This window comes from Manis pentadactyla, chromosome 8 (genome assembly GCF_030020395.1).
Source record: "Manis pentadactyla isolate mManPen7 chromosome 8, mManPen7.hap1, whole genome shotgun sequence".
Taxonomy (NCBI): domain Eukaryota; kingdom Metazoa; phylum Chordata; class Mammalia; order Pholidota; family Manidae; genus Manis; species Manis pentadactyla.
In genome coordinates this window covers 27,222,717-27,236,681 of record NC_080026.1, presented here as the reverse complement: position 1 = coordinate 27,236,681, position 13,965 = coordinate 27,222,717, and the positions used below count along the sequence as shown (strand labels likewise).

General features: G+C 38.0%; 1 protein-coding gene across 4 annotated transcripts in view; it reads left to right on the top strand.

The window, feature by feature from the left end:
- The window catches only part of ARHGAP15 (Rho GTPase activating protein 15), a 602,975-nt gene that overhangs the window by 85,914 nt on the left and 503,096 nt on the right, over nt 1-13,965 (top strand). For all 4 annotated transcript variants that reach the window (XM_036912736.2, XM_036912735.2, XM_057505630.1 and 1 more), the window contains 2 exons: nt 4,478-4,539; nt 13,453-13,540. In XM_036912736.2, coding sequence (XP_036768631.2) covers nt 4,478-4,539; nt 13,453-13,540 — 150 coding nt within the window. The remainder of the gene's footprint in view (nt 1-4,477; nt 4,540-13,452; nt 13,541-13,965) is intronic.

The following is a 13,965-nucleotide window of genomic DNA, read 5'->3' as shown; positions in this document are numbered from 1 at the left end:
CATCATTTGAAGGTCACATGATATAACCAGATGTGTCCTCATTCTGTGCCTTTTAATAGAAATCATCCAAACAAGATTACCAGCAAAGTACTATAATCTATAAAAAGTTTCAAAAATATATAGCAGGTGCCTCATTACTAAACAGAAAAATAATTAAATGCTAAATCTGTTTGAAAATTATAGCTGCCCAGGGGTGTAGCTATAAAAAGGTGATTCAGAGTTCTCATGCAGGAAGGTCAGTAAGTCATACAGAAACTTTTACAGGATGGCACTACTTCAGAGGGCTCACTGAAGTTCAGGGTTAGGGTCAGTCTTGGCTTTGGGGATCTAGAAAATCTCTAGTTATCAATGATCAGTCTTTACTGAGATAATGCTCCCCTGGGACTATCTCACAATAACCATATCTGTGAGAGTCTGATGTATAAACTATAATTCTGATTTATAAATTTATAATGGGAGGTGTGCTGATGTTGACCATTTAAGTCATCCATGTTCTACATAAAATAATGTATTTAATTTATTTAACCTAGGAAGCTGAACTATGAGTCAGAGTCAAAGAACAATAACTTAAATACAACAGGAAAGCAAATATTGTGAGGCATAAGGATTGTGTGGTTCTGGTTTTAAAAGCCAGTCTCTTCTCACCAAAATTTGCAGGAAGTCTTAGATTCAGTTCATTTCCTTTTATAAACATGCATTTTGACAGAGTTCTTTCTGTGGACTGGTGTAGATAAAAATCTATTGTGTTCAATTTACTTCTTTTATCTGAGAACAACTTGAAGCTTTCACATAAAAAATTGCACCGTCTGTCCGTACAGTTATAGGCTGGTCTTTCTGCCATGATAGTTGCCATTAATCAAGGTTTGCTGCACTCCTGCCTTGTCTATATCCTCCAACATAGGTTGATAAACAGGTGTTATCTGGGTATCCCACTGCCATTCATTCTTCTCATCTGTATCTCAGCACAGTTGATCTGCTGAGTACTTCTTCAGTGTTAGCAGGCTGGCTGGCATGCAATCTGGATAAATTGCTGATCTTTCCTGCCACTTAACATTAAACAGGGCTTCTAAGGGACATTGGACAAATAGCTCAAGAAGCCAGAGTCAGCATCTAAAGACTGGTTGACATTTCTCAAGTAGACATAGTTTAGGAGTGCTATGACTTTAAAGTTAGCCTTGAACTTGGCAATAATAACCTAAACTTAGACAAAAGCTCAGTGTAATTTTGTAAATTACTAGAGGCAAGACCCATCTCAGTCCTAGATGAACAACATACTCAATTGTAATTTATTGATTCCCTTTAAACCATGGGGTTAACATAAAATAGTAATATTTTCTCAGCTCCTATGAACCTTCCAGAATAACTGATTTCTTGTGTCTAGAATACAGTGAGGTATTTCAAAGTATGATGACAAGAAATAATAAAGTACTTAAATTTACCTCATGCAAACTTTGCATACCAGCAAAGGACTTAAAATAATGCGGTGTTTTCAGTATAGGTAACCAGATTGAAATTTTCTATGGCAAGGCAAAAACTGGCCTGAGTTTCCGAGGTGGCTGCAGGAGTGTATGGTATACTCCAGAAAAGACAAAAAGGAGTATCTTGAATGGGAGCTCACAAGAATAGAAGCCTCAATAAGCTTAAGCCTGCCCTAATAATCTCTACAGCTCCATTGTGAACAGCTAGTGCTTAAGGGGAAGGAGATATTACTAATTAAAATGTGTTGAAAGAATGAATGAATGTACAAAAGTATCAAAGAGACAATGAAGAACAATTCACCTCTGATCTCGGAAGTGGAAAGATGCTCATGATGGTTGCATGCACACATAACTGCATGGATAACTGTACGTACCCAGACGGGGAGGTATGTGAACATAGGCACAGTATCATGGCAAGTGTTGCAGGTAAGAATAAGTAGTGGAAAGATTATTAGCTTCTAACAATCTGGAAGGCAACTTTGACTTTGGAAGGTGATAGAGGAGAAGATAACTAATTTGCTATTTACCTCTTTACTTTATCTGGGACTTTTGTGTGGTCATGCCTAGCAACTCTGTGACATTGGCAGAAGATTATGGAGCTGGCTCAGCCTGTCTGATGGCAGTGATGGCACAGTAATAGAGCCCTAACATGAGAAATCTAGCCTCTGGCCTCATCTCAGGTATCCTGGAAAGATCCAGCAGTGTCTGCAGGAACATTACTTAGATTTCAAGGATGAAGAATTCTGTGCTATATATCTCAAGCCTGCTTATGTTGATTTCTCCCTGCAAGAGGATTAGGTTTTTCTCCTTTCACACTTCCCCTGTCCTTTTAGAGAAATGGTTACTAATGATATATCTCTGGATGCCGTATGTCCATCCAATGGTCTTTAAGTGAATATTTTTTGGGAAAAGGCAATATTCTTAGCTAAGAATACATGCATCAATTGTTATGATGGGTTGAGAATTTAGTAACATTTTGGTAGATAAATTCAGGCTTTCAGTAACTTTCATTTTCATGAGAAGAAAGCTTAAATAAAACAATAAATTTTATCTATGGTTACATAATAAAATTTATCAATATACATTCCTAAAGAAAGAGACCTCTCTGTGATGCTAATTGCTATTGAAAATATCTTTCTTCCAAAGATGTGTAGCAACCAGGGATGCCTAGAGTTGAACATTGAACTTATTATGTGGGTTTTAGGGGGTAGACCAATAAGATTTCCTGATACCAAGGAAAAGGGACAGTATATGTAGAATAAAAGGTTGGAAAGCAAAGGAATAACTGCATCCAAGTACAAAAAAGACATCATTGAGCATCAGAATTCTAAAAATCATCCAGAAGAGCTTCCTAGGACTATTTTAGGCTTGTGAAGAACATGCTGAAGTAAAAGAAACTTTCTGAGAACGTAAATATTTGAAAAATTCTTTACCATGATTATAATAAATCATCATTATCTTTGTCATTATCTACTCAAAAGTGTATTCATCAAATACTTACATTTTGAAACCAAAGGATTCTGCTATGTATTAGGACTATGATAATGAATGAGTCAGAAAGGATCTTGCCTGTATGAGATGAGCCTTGTAAATAGCCAATTCTTGGGTCACATATTAGTGGTTTGGGACAACTCACTTGCCCCCAAGCATCATCTCTTCCTTTCACCTGTCATTATGCAGATGGATTTTTTTTGGCCTGTTGAGTTTTCTACAAAGATTTAAATAAACATGTAAATAGTCATTTATCCATCCACTCATTTGTTCACACACTATTTATTATTGTGACTCTTTGTGCCAACAAGTCCTCTAGGTGCTGGGGATTTAAGTGTGAAGGGCAGAGTCCCAGCACAGGGGCAGGTGCACCCAAGTAAGCAGACAATCACAGTATGACCCGATAGTGCTGTGACAGTGTTAATGGCAGAAGGAAAACGGAGATTCAGGACAGAGGCACCAAGAAGAAATTGATGAGGAATCATGGAAGTACTCTCTCACAATAGATGGATACAGTGCATTTGAAAATAGATTTAATGTATTTAGGAGCTTATGAGATGGAGACACAGTAGAGGTGGGGAATTATAGTCAGGGGAAAGCATATATGGTAGCACTAAGAGAGTGTGGTCCTTCAATATCAGGCAGGTGACTTCTTAAAGCCTTCAGTATATAGCATGGGGGAGAAAGTGGTTGGCAACTCACAAGGAGTAAAAGGATGGAACATGGGGTAAAGACTTGGCATGGTGGGCATGGAACAAACAGGGAAAGGTAGAAATAAAGCAGTAAGAAATTCAGTCCCCTTAATAGACTTGCTACGAGTCAACACATCACAGTTTGCATTGTACATTTATTTACCCTAGAACTCCACAAACACCTCTGTGGAGTTATAACACATTGTTGAATATACTTTAAGAAACCTGCAGCTGTGTTAGCAATGAAAAAGTCAGCAAATAGGAAAGGCAGCAAACCTTATCTTAGAGGAAGATAATGATCTAGGGCATCTTGCAGTCACTGAACAAAATGCATGCAATGCCACTGTTTTAAAGGCCTTTCCATGGGTCCACCAGCTCAGTTACCTGGTTCCATTGTATTCTTCTCACTCTCTAGCCTCAGCAGGTACATGAGGAAGTAGGGATGAGGAGGAAAAAAGGAGAACTGTTTCAAGGATGGCTAGCACAATTAAGAAAGGTACAATTTGTCTTTGTTATACCAACTTTAATCAGTTTTGGAAGCAAGTGACTTCAGTGACTAGAAGGAAAGTGAGTAAAGGTGTAACACTTTCTAACAAATCATTCACATTACTCTTTGTAATCTTTCTTTGAGATATTTAACAGCTTGTAATGACTATGATCTTGAAGACACTTCCCATAAGCTATATATGCATTATTAATGGAGTTCTATGACTGGAAACGTCCATCATTGCAATGACTGTTGGAAAGCATAGGTTCATTCAAACTAATAATGCATAGGAGTTTGTCACAGTTTTAATGTATGCATTCTTCTTGCAGATGGTTGAAAAAGAAGGTTATCTTCAAAAAGCTAAAATTGCAGATGGAGGAAAGAAGCTAAGGTAATAAAAGTTCTTTAATTCACTTTTATGTAACAGGAAGGCCTGATGCCAAAAAGACTAGAATATTCCCCTCTGCTATCACTGTGATCAATATTGATAATATAATTATAATTTTCCAATAAAGCACTACTTCCCATACTTTTGAATATGATATATAAATAAAATGCTTCTCCTCTTGGGACTTGAAATCTAAAACAATGCAAAGAAATATGATAATGGGTGTTGATTTCTGGGATTAACAGATTAGGGGATGAATGGCCTGATTTTGGCAGTGTATAAAAATCTCCCTACAATACATAGGGAACATAATTTTTTGAAGGATGGAGGATTTGAAATAGATTTGTACCTCAAATAAAAAATAATCTGAGAAAAACAAAAGGAAAATAAAATCATTTGTCAGGTGAAAGTTGGAAGTTGCCATGTTTGGGGGCAAGATGAACACAGAGTAGTTGAGAAAAATTAGAGAAGGTGGTAAGAATTCTTTAGGCAATACCAAGCAAAAAACCTTGAAGGAAAAAGTAACATTAATATGAGTGTAGAGAAAGATGCCAGACCTTGTGTGTATGGGATATTTAGAAATAGTCATCTCCATTTTAGAATTTTTCCTATTTCTCATGTAGGTCCTTTTATGCACTTAACTTTGTGCTAGTGATATGCAAGCTACAAAGATATGTAGACTGTGCTCAGATTGGGAGAGAAGGCATTTACCTATGGCTATATTATTAAGTTAAAACCACAAGGACAAATCTACTAATTAGCTATACAATGGGACACTTGTTAATTGTATCATACAATTCATTACTAGAGTGGCGCTCTGGGCAACATCAGAAGATGAAGTATGTTTTCTTTTCTTTGCTGGCTATAATGGAGTAGTATATATTTATTTAAAAGTAAAATTGGGGAAAACAATCATCTGTAATTCCACTGCTTAAAATAGCTATTTGAACTTTAAAGTTATTATTCTTTAAAGAATAATCTCTATCTTCTGCCCATATTGTTTCTTATTCTGGGATACGAACAGGGCTTTGAACCTCCTCCTAGACTCTTCCTCTGCAGGAACCCTGCAGCCAGTCTCCCTCAAAGGAACTGATAGAGAGCAGCTCAGGAGTGAAGACCACTGCAGGGCTGCTGTGATACCCGGAGCCAGTCCCCACCCCCATCGAGAACCCGGCTGAGTGGGCTGGGTTCTGCAAGGACTGTGGAGGGGTTCTTAGGCTTGACTATCCCAGCCCAGGGACCTCCTTTCCCCTGCACCTCACTCCTAGTTGTAAAAGCTCATGGCAGGGGTGTGGAGGTTTGCAGCAATGACTTGTCCAAAGATGAGTAAGGCAAGACTCTTTCCTACCTTACCAGCCATATGGACAAAAAGTCCACAGAGGGACAGAAAGGACCCTTTCTGAGTTACTTCAGCCTTTCACTGGGACTTGGTAGGCGAGGCCAGGTGCCAGCTTTAGTCTGTCTCACCTCTAGCCTCATGCAAGGAAGAGGAGGGGGTCCTAAAAGGAATTCCAAGAAAATAAGATGATGCTCCACTGCAGTGGTTAGGTGAAGTGTCCTTGCCCATAAGCCATCCATAAACCATCCTTATAAAAATTGTTCCTAGAAGGTGGTGTCAAGAAGAGGAGCAGAACAGGGCCCTCTCCCTATCAACCCACAATGAATACATTTTTAGGTAGTTTCAATCAGTGTATATACCATTTGTATTTATTTGTTGTACTTTAATCACTTCGCAAACCATTTCTGTGTTCTAGTTTAAATTCATATTAATACTAGTTTATATTCTGTTTTAGTGTCATTTCAATTTGTTGGCATACATTTTTGCATTCTTTCAGCTTTTTTCATTTAAGTTGTAGTTTTGTGTTTTTAAGTTTTTGTGTTTTTAAACCTCAGGTGCACAGAACTGAGTTGATTATACTTCTCAGTTTGTGGTCTTCTATTATTATTCTGGGCAAGACTTCCGGCTGGTTTTATTTAATTCTCTGTCACCAGTCCTCATTTCAGTCCCCTGCAAAATGTGTGTTCATCAAATCCATTCTCTATGTATTTATCTGGCTGTATGTATGGCATTCTAGAAAGAAGTGTGTAGTTGTGTGAATGTAACCTAAATTGCAAAAGCCTTTTTGTATTATAAACTTCATTCTGTTTCTTACTACTTTTATTCAGTGTTAGTGTTTGGATATTTATATATGAAAAATGAGTTCATGTCTTCCAGCTGCTGTCCATGTTTTGCATCAGATTTTACTTAATCTCCCAGGAGTGGACACCTAAGTTGTCCCTAACTCCTTCCATCCCAAACAACATTGCAATAGCCACATGTTTGTGTCTTCTTATGAACCTGTTAGGAATTCTCTTTTGGGCATATGCTCAGAGTGAAGGGCTGTTTGGGGGTAAGGCACACACACTTATAAATCCCTGGAATGCTGCTGCCAGACTCTCCCCAGAAGTACACCAGTTACACTCTCTCTGCAAAGCAGAAGGGATCTCATCTGGCCATAATTTCAGTGCACAGCATTTTCAGATAACTTACCAGTAACATTGATAGTCAATCAATGCATATTTTTCATGTTATATTATATTCTGTATTCCTACAATAAAGTAGGCCAGAAAAAAGAAAGTGTTTTTCTAAATTGTCACAAATCTCCAAAAATGTTTCACTGAAACATATATTCATTGAAATGAATTCATTGAAATATGAATTCACATTCATATTCAATATATTCCAATATATTCACTGAAAGAGATTGACAAATGGTTGAATCTGCACAGTTCAAACCTGTGTTGTGCAAGGGTCATCTGTACTTGAGAATGAAAAGACACGAAGGAAAAGGGATGGAAGGGAATGGCATAAAGGGGCAGCGGTTATGTCTACTAGGGCCCACTTTCATCTTACATGCCGTAACTACCAGACCTTTGTTTTTGTTGTCCTTTTTTATTTCTCAAAACAGTAATTTCTCAGAAAAGACTTCCTTTAGACTGTAATACCAAAGTACCCATCTAATGTGAACTTATTTTTTATTTAGCAGCTTCTGCTAAGGATCCCAATAAATTCTTCCTGGCTGAATCTGTCTTTCTCTCTTTTTATGTCCAGTAGTGAGGGCTGGAGGGAAGGTCTGCAGAGTACAGAAGGCAGATGTTCATTTGTAAAAGGTTGCTTTAGGTCTACGATTTCCATCAGATGCTCTGTTATAATGTCCAACATCTGATAACACTTTGCATATATCAAGCCTTTATGTTTCTTGCAGTACTGACAGAGATGTGTATATGTATACCTCACTGTCTCTTTGACCTGCATTTTAGCAGTAGCAAATTACAAGCTTAGAATATAAGAGAGAAGAAATAAGTTCCTCACCTACCCATTTGAGAACGAGTCTCAACATCTAACAGCACCTGAGAGATTGTGTGGTGAATCAGTCAGGGACACTAGTGTACCTCACTTTCACTCTCACCACTGGTGCAGAATCAAGTCCAATTCAGTGTGACCAAGTCAGACAACAAAGGCAGGGGGCTCAAAGGGAGTCTGAAATTTAGTCATCTCACATGTATTTTCCTCTGACTTTTTGGTTTGCCACCGTGTCATGACCTAAAGGAAGCCTAGGAGAGGTGAGTGTAGGATGTATAAAGCTTTGATGTTAGTGCCAATGAATGTGTGAAACCTGAGCTCACACTAACAGATTCTTACAGTGGTAATGAATACTTTAAGGGCTCCTTTCCTTCAAGTCTTCAGATAAGCAGTTAGGAAGTTGCTGTTATTTTGTGCTGCCATCTGGTGTCTACTTTTTAGAATGCAGAGTTTTGGGCCAAGCTGATACCTGGGCTGTGCTTTGGGTTTTTGTTTCGTTTTATCACATTTCCACCTTTACAACGTTAAATCCGTTTTAGGAAAGTTCTGTGAAGTGTCATCTCACTTGGATAAAATGTCCCATAAATTGTAAATAAATATGATTTGAATTTAGTTCTTTCTCTTTCCTATTTGTAGGAAGCACTATTCCCCTCTTTGCTGTGGTTTGTTTTTTTGTCAAGAAAATTAAATGCCTGCATTTCTTGAGCCTGGTTCTGTTTCCTGCATGAATAGCTGACATCAATATAAATCCCTCACCTCATTGTTACCTGTTAATTTGTGTGGAGACTGTCCCACCTCTTCCTGGGATCTCTAACTTACTGAAGACGGGTATTTCCTGAGCCATATGTGTTATGTAACCCATAATTCTATCCAAAGGTTTGAGAAAAATAGGAAATAAAAATGCCCTCAAAGTGAGCATGATAGAATGGTGAGGCATTAGTTGGCTTTCACCAATGCATACATTTACCTGTTGGCCATCACGGGAAGGGAGGGATGAAAGGACTTGCTCTTCAGCCTTGCAGAACAGTCCGGTGGGGTGCTAGGAAGCGGTCTTGCTCCATGGAGAAAGACAGCACGTAATTCTTTGACAGCAGTTCTGTATCTTCCTTTCCCAGAGCCCACCCTGAGGCTCTAAGTAGACATGAGTATGACTACGAGAAAGTCACCTGCACTAGGTGATACAGCACAGTGAGCACGGCCTTCAGGGTCTGGGAGAGTTGGCCTGAATCCCCCAGTTATAACGTCTGTGCCTCTGGGTGGGATGCAGCCTCACTGTGCTTTAGCTTATACATCTGTAAAGTGGAGGCATTTGGAGGATTTATTTGTGTCTGTGTTTAAAAACCTTGAGATCTCCTTTGCCTTTATATATTCAGTCCCAGGAATTGTGACTGTGGTGTGGTATAATGCTCAGTAGATACTTGTGACTGGCTTAATGATTGAATTATTTGATACATACAAAATAACAGGTACCATACCTAGGACAGAGTGGGGATATAGTGCATGCATAATAACTCCTCTTATTGACACACATCTCAGAAGTCAGACCTCTAGAAAGAGCTCGCGTATTACATTAGGATTATAAGTTAGAAGAGATATACTAAACCAGAGTACTAGACAGATTTTGAGAAATGCTAAGAATGACATATCAAAACACTGAGGAACTAAGGACCAGAGTAGGGAGATGCAGCATGTGGGTGCTATTGTGGTCCTCAGTGGCAAATGACAGCAAACACAGAGCAGGAAAAGGCTAGATGTGTGGCCCTCCTGAAACTGGAGAGCCCCTATATTGTTCATACACAAAAACCTTTAATAAGCACCTACTAAATGTCAGATACTGTGCCCAGAGTGGAAAAGCTCTAACAGGTTTGAGATGGTGTCCATCTCCTGGGGAGTAGAGGAACTTTCCATTCTGAAAACTGCTTCACCCTCAGGAGGTCTGCGTTTAACTTTTCATCACTCTTTGGCCCTGGCTAAGCCCTTTCGGCTTGTGGGAGTTACTCACGTCCAGGGTTGTGTCTCAGGGAACTGAACAACAGTCACCTCTAGGGATCTGGTTGCATACAGAATGAATTAGAGGTTCTAGTCTGGCAAAACCTTGCCAACTGACCCTTTCCACACACTCTCTGGAGCTGGCAATGCCTTCCTAAAGGCTCACTGTGTCAGAGTAACAGAGCGGGAACACTCTTGTGCTGGCAGCCTAAGAACAGGCCACGCAGTGAGCCGAACCCAGCGGACGGGACACAGACTGGACAGGTAGCATATGGAAGACCGGCAAGTCCTCAGAGTACTTCGTTCAGAGAGGGAGGAGCTGACCTAAAGCATAGGTTAAAAGCTATTCCAGTCAGGTAAATTCTCAGCCACTCCTAGACGAGAGGCTTTGGCTTGCTTCCTGGTTTACTCTCCCTACTGAGTACACCAGAGCCTGCCCGTCACAGACCAGAATAGTTCCCTAGCAGTAAAGAGACAGCAGTGCCCCCAGATCATCCCTGCTTCCGGCTTCTTATGAGGGCTTGAGTCCTTTAAAGCAGAGCAACTTCTAAGGGAAGACGAAAGCTTGAGAGTGGTGGGCTTTGCCCAGTTCCTCTAATTAGCATCAGATCAAATAGTTTATACGGGAGCCCATGTGGTTTGCACCTTGTCACAGGCTGTGCATGCCAGCTTTTATGATTTGAGAATTTCAACCAAAGCTATAGTGAAATCTGACACTGCCAATCTCCTTAAAACCAAGTCAATACTGTTTAGTCTTTAAAAACAGTGCTAATTAAGATTACAGGCTTTGGAGTCAAAGTAACTAGATTTGAGTCCAAATCTAAGTGAGTGGCCTTAAGCAGGTTATCTAAATTCTCTAAGCCTAGTTTTGCATATTAGTTGGTTAATATATTAGTAACCACATCATCTTTTTCTGTGAAGCTAAACCTCTACTAGACAATCACTTATAATTTCTTGTAATTATTATTTTAAAAGAAATCATAGAAAAAAATAAAATGAAATCAGGCATCTAAAAGGTTGACAGCAGTGTTTTATTCTTTCTTTTAGAATGAAATCATTTAAAATCAATTGGAAAAATATTCGCTTTTATCCTACTATCACAAAGACATCATTTGCACTTTATAAATTCAAATCAAAATAGCACTGTATGTAAAATATCAAAGCACTCATATTACTGTTTCCAAGACCTGCAATTCTTTACCTTCTTCAGTTTGTTCTTCAGATTCACCTAACAGGAAACATTTCACAGCAGTTGAAAGTTCTTACAGAGGACCATGAGATAATTGAACTTCATGCAACTTCAGTTCTAACCAGTTTTAGTTCCACGTTTAAGGAAGGGAAGAGTAATGTCAGCATGCTCTAGAAATGATCAACATCTGAAACAGATTCAAATCCGAACCATTTATGCAGGTCTTGCTATAGACAGGAAACAAATAAGGCATAGTATCTCCCTGCCAGGAGATGAAAAAAATAGTGGGAAATTTACAAGTCAGAGGTTGTATGGGTTCTGGCAGGTCTGAGGGTATTCTATACTCCAGTCACATATTGTCAAAATAAGGGGTGGAGATAAAAGATGCCTAGTCTAGAACAACAGTCCTCCCAACACTTGTCTTTGCTTGTTCTGGGACAGTGGCCATTTTTACCTGCATAAAGAGAAGGCTATGGCTGCTCCAGTTCATGTTGCTGCTCCTGGTACCTAAAAGGAGAAATGGGCCCAGGTCAAAGAAAGAGAAAAGTCCATGTGGTTTTCTTTTTCTTTTTTTCCATCTTTTGACTGAAAAAGTGACTCTTCATTCGAAGACACTAGGGTCCAAGAACATAGTGTTCTTATGTTAATGTTGGCAAATACACATTGAGCTGTTGATTTCTGTTTATCATGTTGATCTTTTTAACACAGTAGTGCATCCCTAAGAAAGCTTTAGGCATGTGAGAACAGCTGAATCTTGTCATAAATATTAACTTTACTGAATCAAAGCTGCTCTTTCAATCAAGCCCCTAGATTTTAAGAGGCAAGTGGAAATAAATTACACAAAGATCTTGAATGGTTATCTGAAACATATTTTTGTAGTTTTCTATTGACCTGAATAAAGTCTTTAAATTCTTTCGATACACTTTTATTTCTACCACTTTTGTAAAATGAACTCAGGTATTTTGAAATGAGTGCTAAACTGCAGCAATATAGTATAATAGACAGAAATTTATATGTATTAATCTCCTTAATGGTTTACCATCTAAAAAAGAGTACTTTTCATAATATAATACATGTTCAATGCAGGAAATTTGATAACTACCAAAAAGTACGAAAGGAAAATCAAATGTTATTTAATTTAATTATTTTTATATCCATTTATTTTCTCCATGCCAAATTTCAACCATTGACTCAATAAATATGTATTTAGTGCCTCCTCTGTTCAAAGCACTGTGTCAGGCATTTGGGTAAAGATGAAATACTTTCTATCATTTTTTAGCCTTTTTTAAAAATGGGGAGGTAGAGGTGAAATTTACAAAAAATATGTTTTTTGAATTTATCGTAAGCACTATATGAGGAAGTTATTAAAGGTACATTTGAGGACATAATCTCTGGACTTCTGAGGAGTAGGAATTAATGATTAGAAGGTGCTGGGATGGGTGAAGGCAATCTTAGGTAAATAGCACAGCTTGGTGTTTTGAACTACGTATTTTATTATGGTCTGCATTAAAATCTTCTCATATCATTTTTCTTCTACAGCATAGGGCTCATTATTGCATTATATGGATGTATTATATGTAATTTATGTACCCAAGCTCTCATTGTTTTATATTTTAAGTGCAGAGTTAAGAAATAATGGTGTAAGTCATTCTTGTGTACACAGCCTTTACAACTTGTGAGATGCTTTCTTCAGGATAAATTTAAGCTCATAGGACTGGATTCGTTTAGTCAAAAGATGTACACATTTTTAATGACTCTTAAATAATATGTTGCCAAATTCACTCCAGAAGAGAGGTGCTGGTTTGCACTTCCACCAGAGTTATGGGAGAAGCCATTGCTCCACAGCCTCAGTGGCCCTTGGCATTATTCTGTCTATTTCCTGCCAATTTGATTGACAAAGAGGGAAAAGGTGTGCTCTTTTTATTTGTATTTGATTTTTAATGAGATTCAACATTAAAACAATATTTTTAATGAGGCAATGACACATTAGCTGATTTTTCAGACTCCAAAATCTGCTAAGGCAATGAAGCAAGGTAACAATGAAGGAAGGGTTGATTCCTGTTCTTACTTTGCTGTTTTGGACTTGCTGTAGAAACAGACTTTTGGTGGAATGAGGGATGTGGACTCACAAAAACTGGATTTTTCAGTGGTTAAAAAGACTTTAGGAGGATCTATGAACTAAGGAACATTTCCAGTAAATGCCATGATGGTCTTTAAAAATTATAGATTACCTTTATTATAACCCAAATTCCATACCACTTATAGATTTTGATAAAGAAAAGATATTTAGGAAGAGTAGTTAAAATTATAGTCTCTACTCATTCCAAATGCTGCTCATACTATATCCATGAGTGATTTATTCAAGTGGTAATGCTTCTCTTTTTTTTTCCCTAAGGAAAAACTGGTCTACTTCCTGGATTGTCCTTTCTAGTCGAAAAATTGAATTTTACAAAGAATCCAAGCAACAGGCTCTGTCTAATGTGGTAGGTAGTTCTCCGTTTCTACTATTATCATCTTCACAGAAATACTACTGAATTAAAAGTTTGGTTTCATTAGAAATCACACTGAAGCCTCTAAACCAACATCTGAAAGCAGATGGTGGAAATGCCTCAATAAACTTTTTAATCAGATGAAGGGAAAATAGAACTTAGTGTCTGTTTTATTAAGTGGTGCATTTGGAGAATAATCAGAAAATGAGATGAATGGTGAGCAGCTATCTAGTAATGTGAAGGTAACACTTTAAATTAAGGTGCTTTATTTATAAATGCTTTATTCTTATTTATGAAATGATCACTAAATGCAGCTACTTGCTCAAATAATGTATTATAAAGTATGTTATAAAATGCATTAGTTATAAATGCTTAACAGATGAGACTATGGGAAGCTGTTTTAAGGAATATTATAAGAC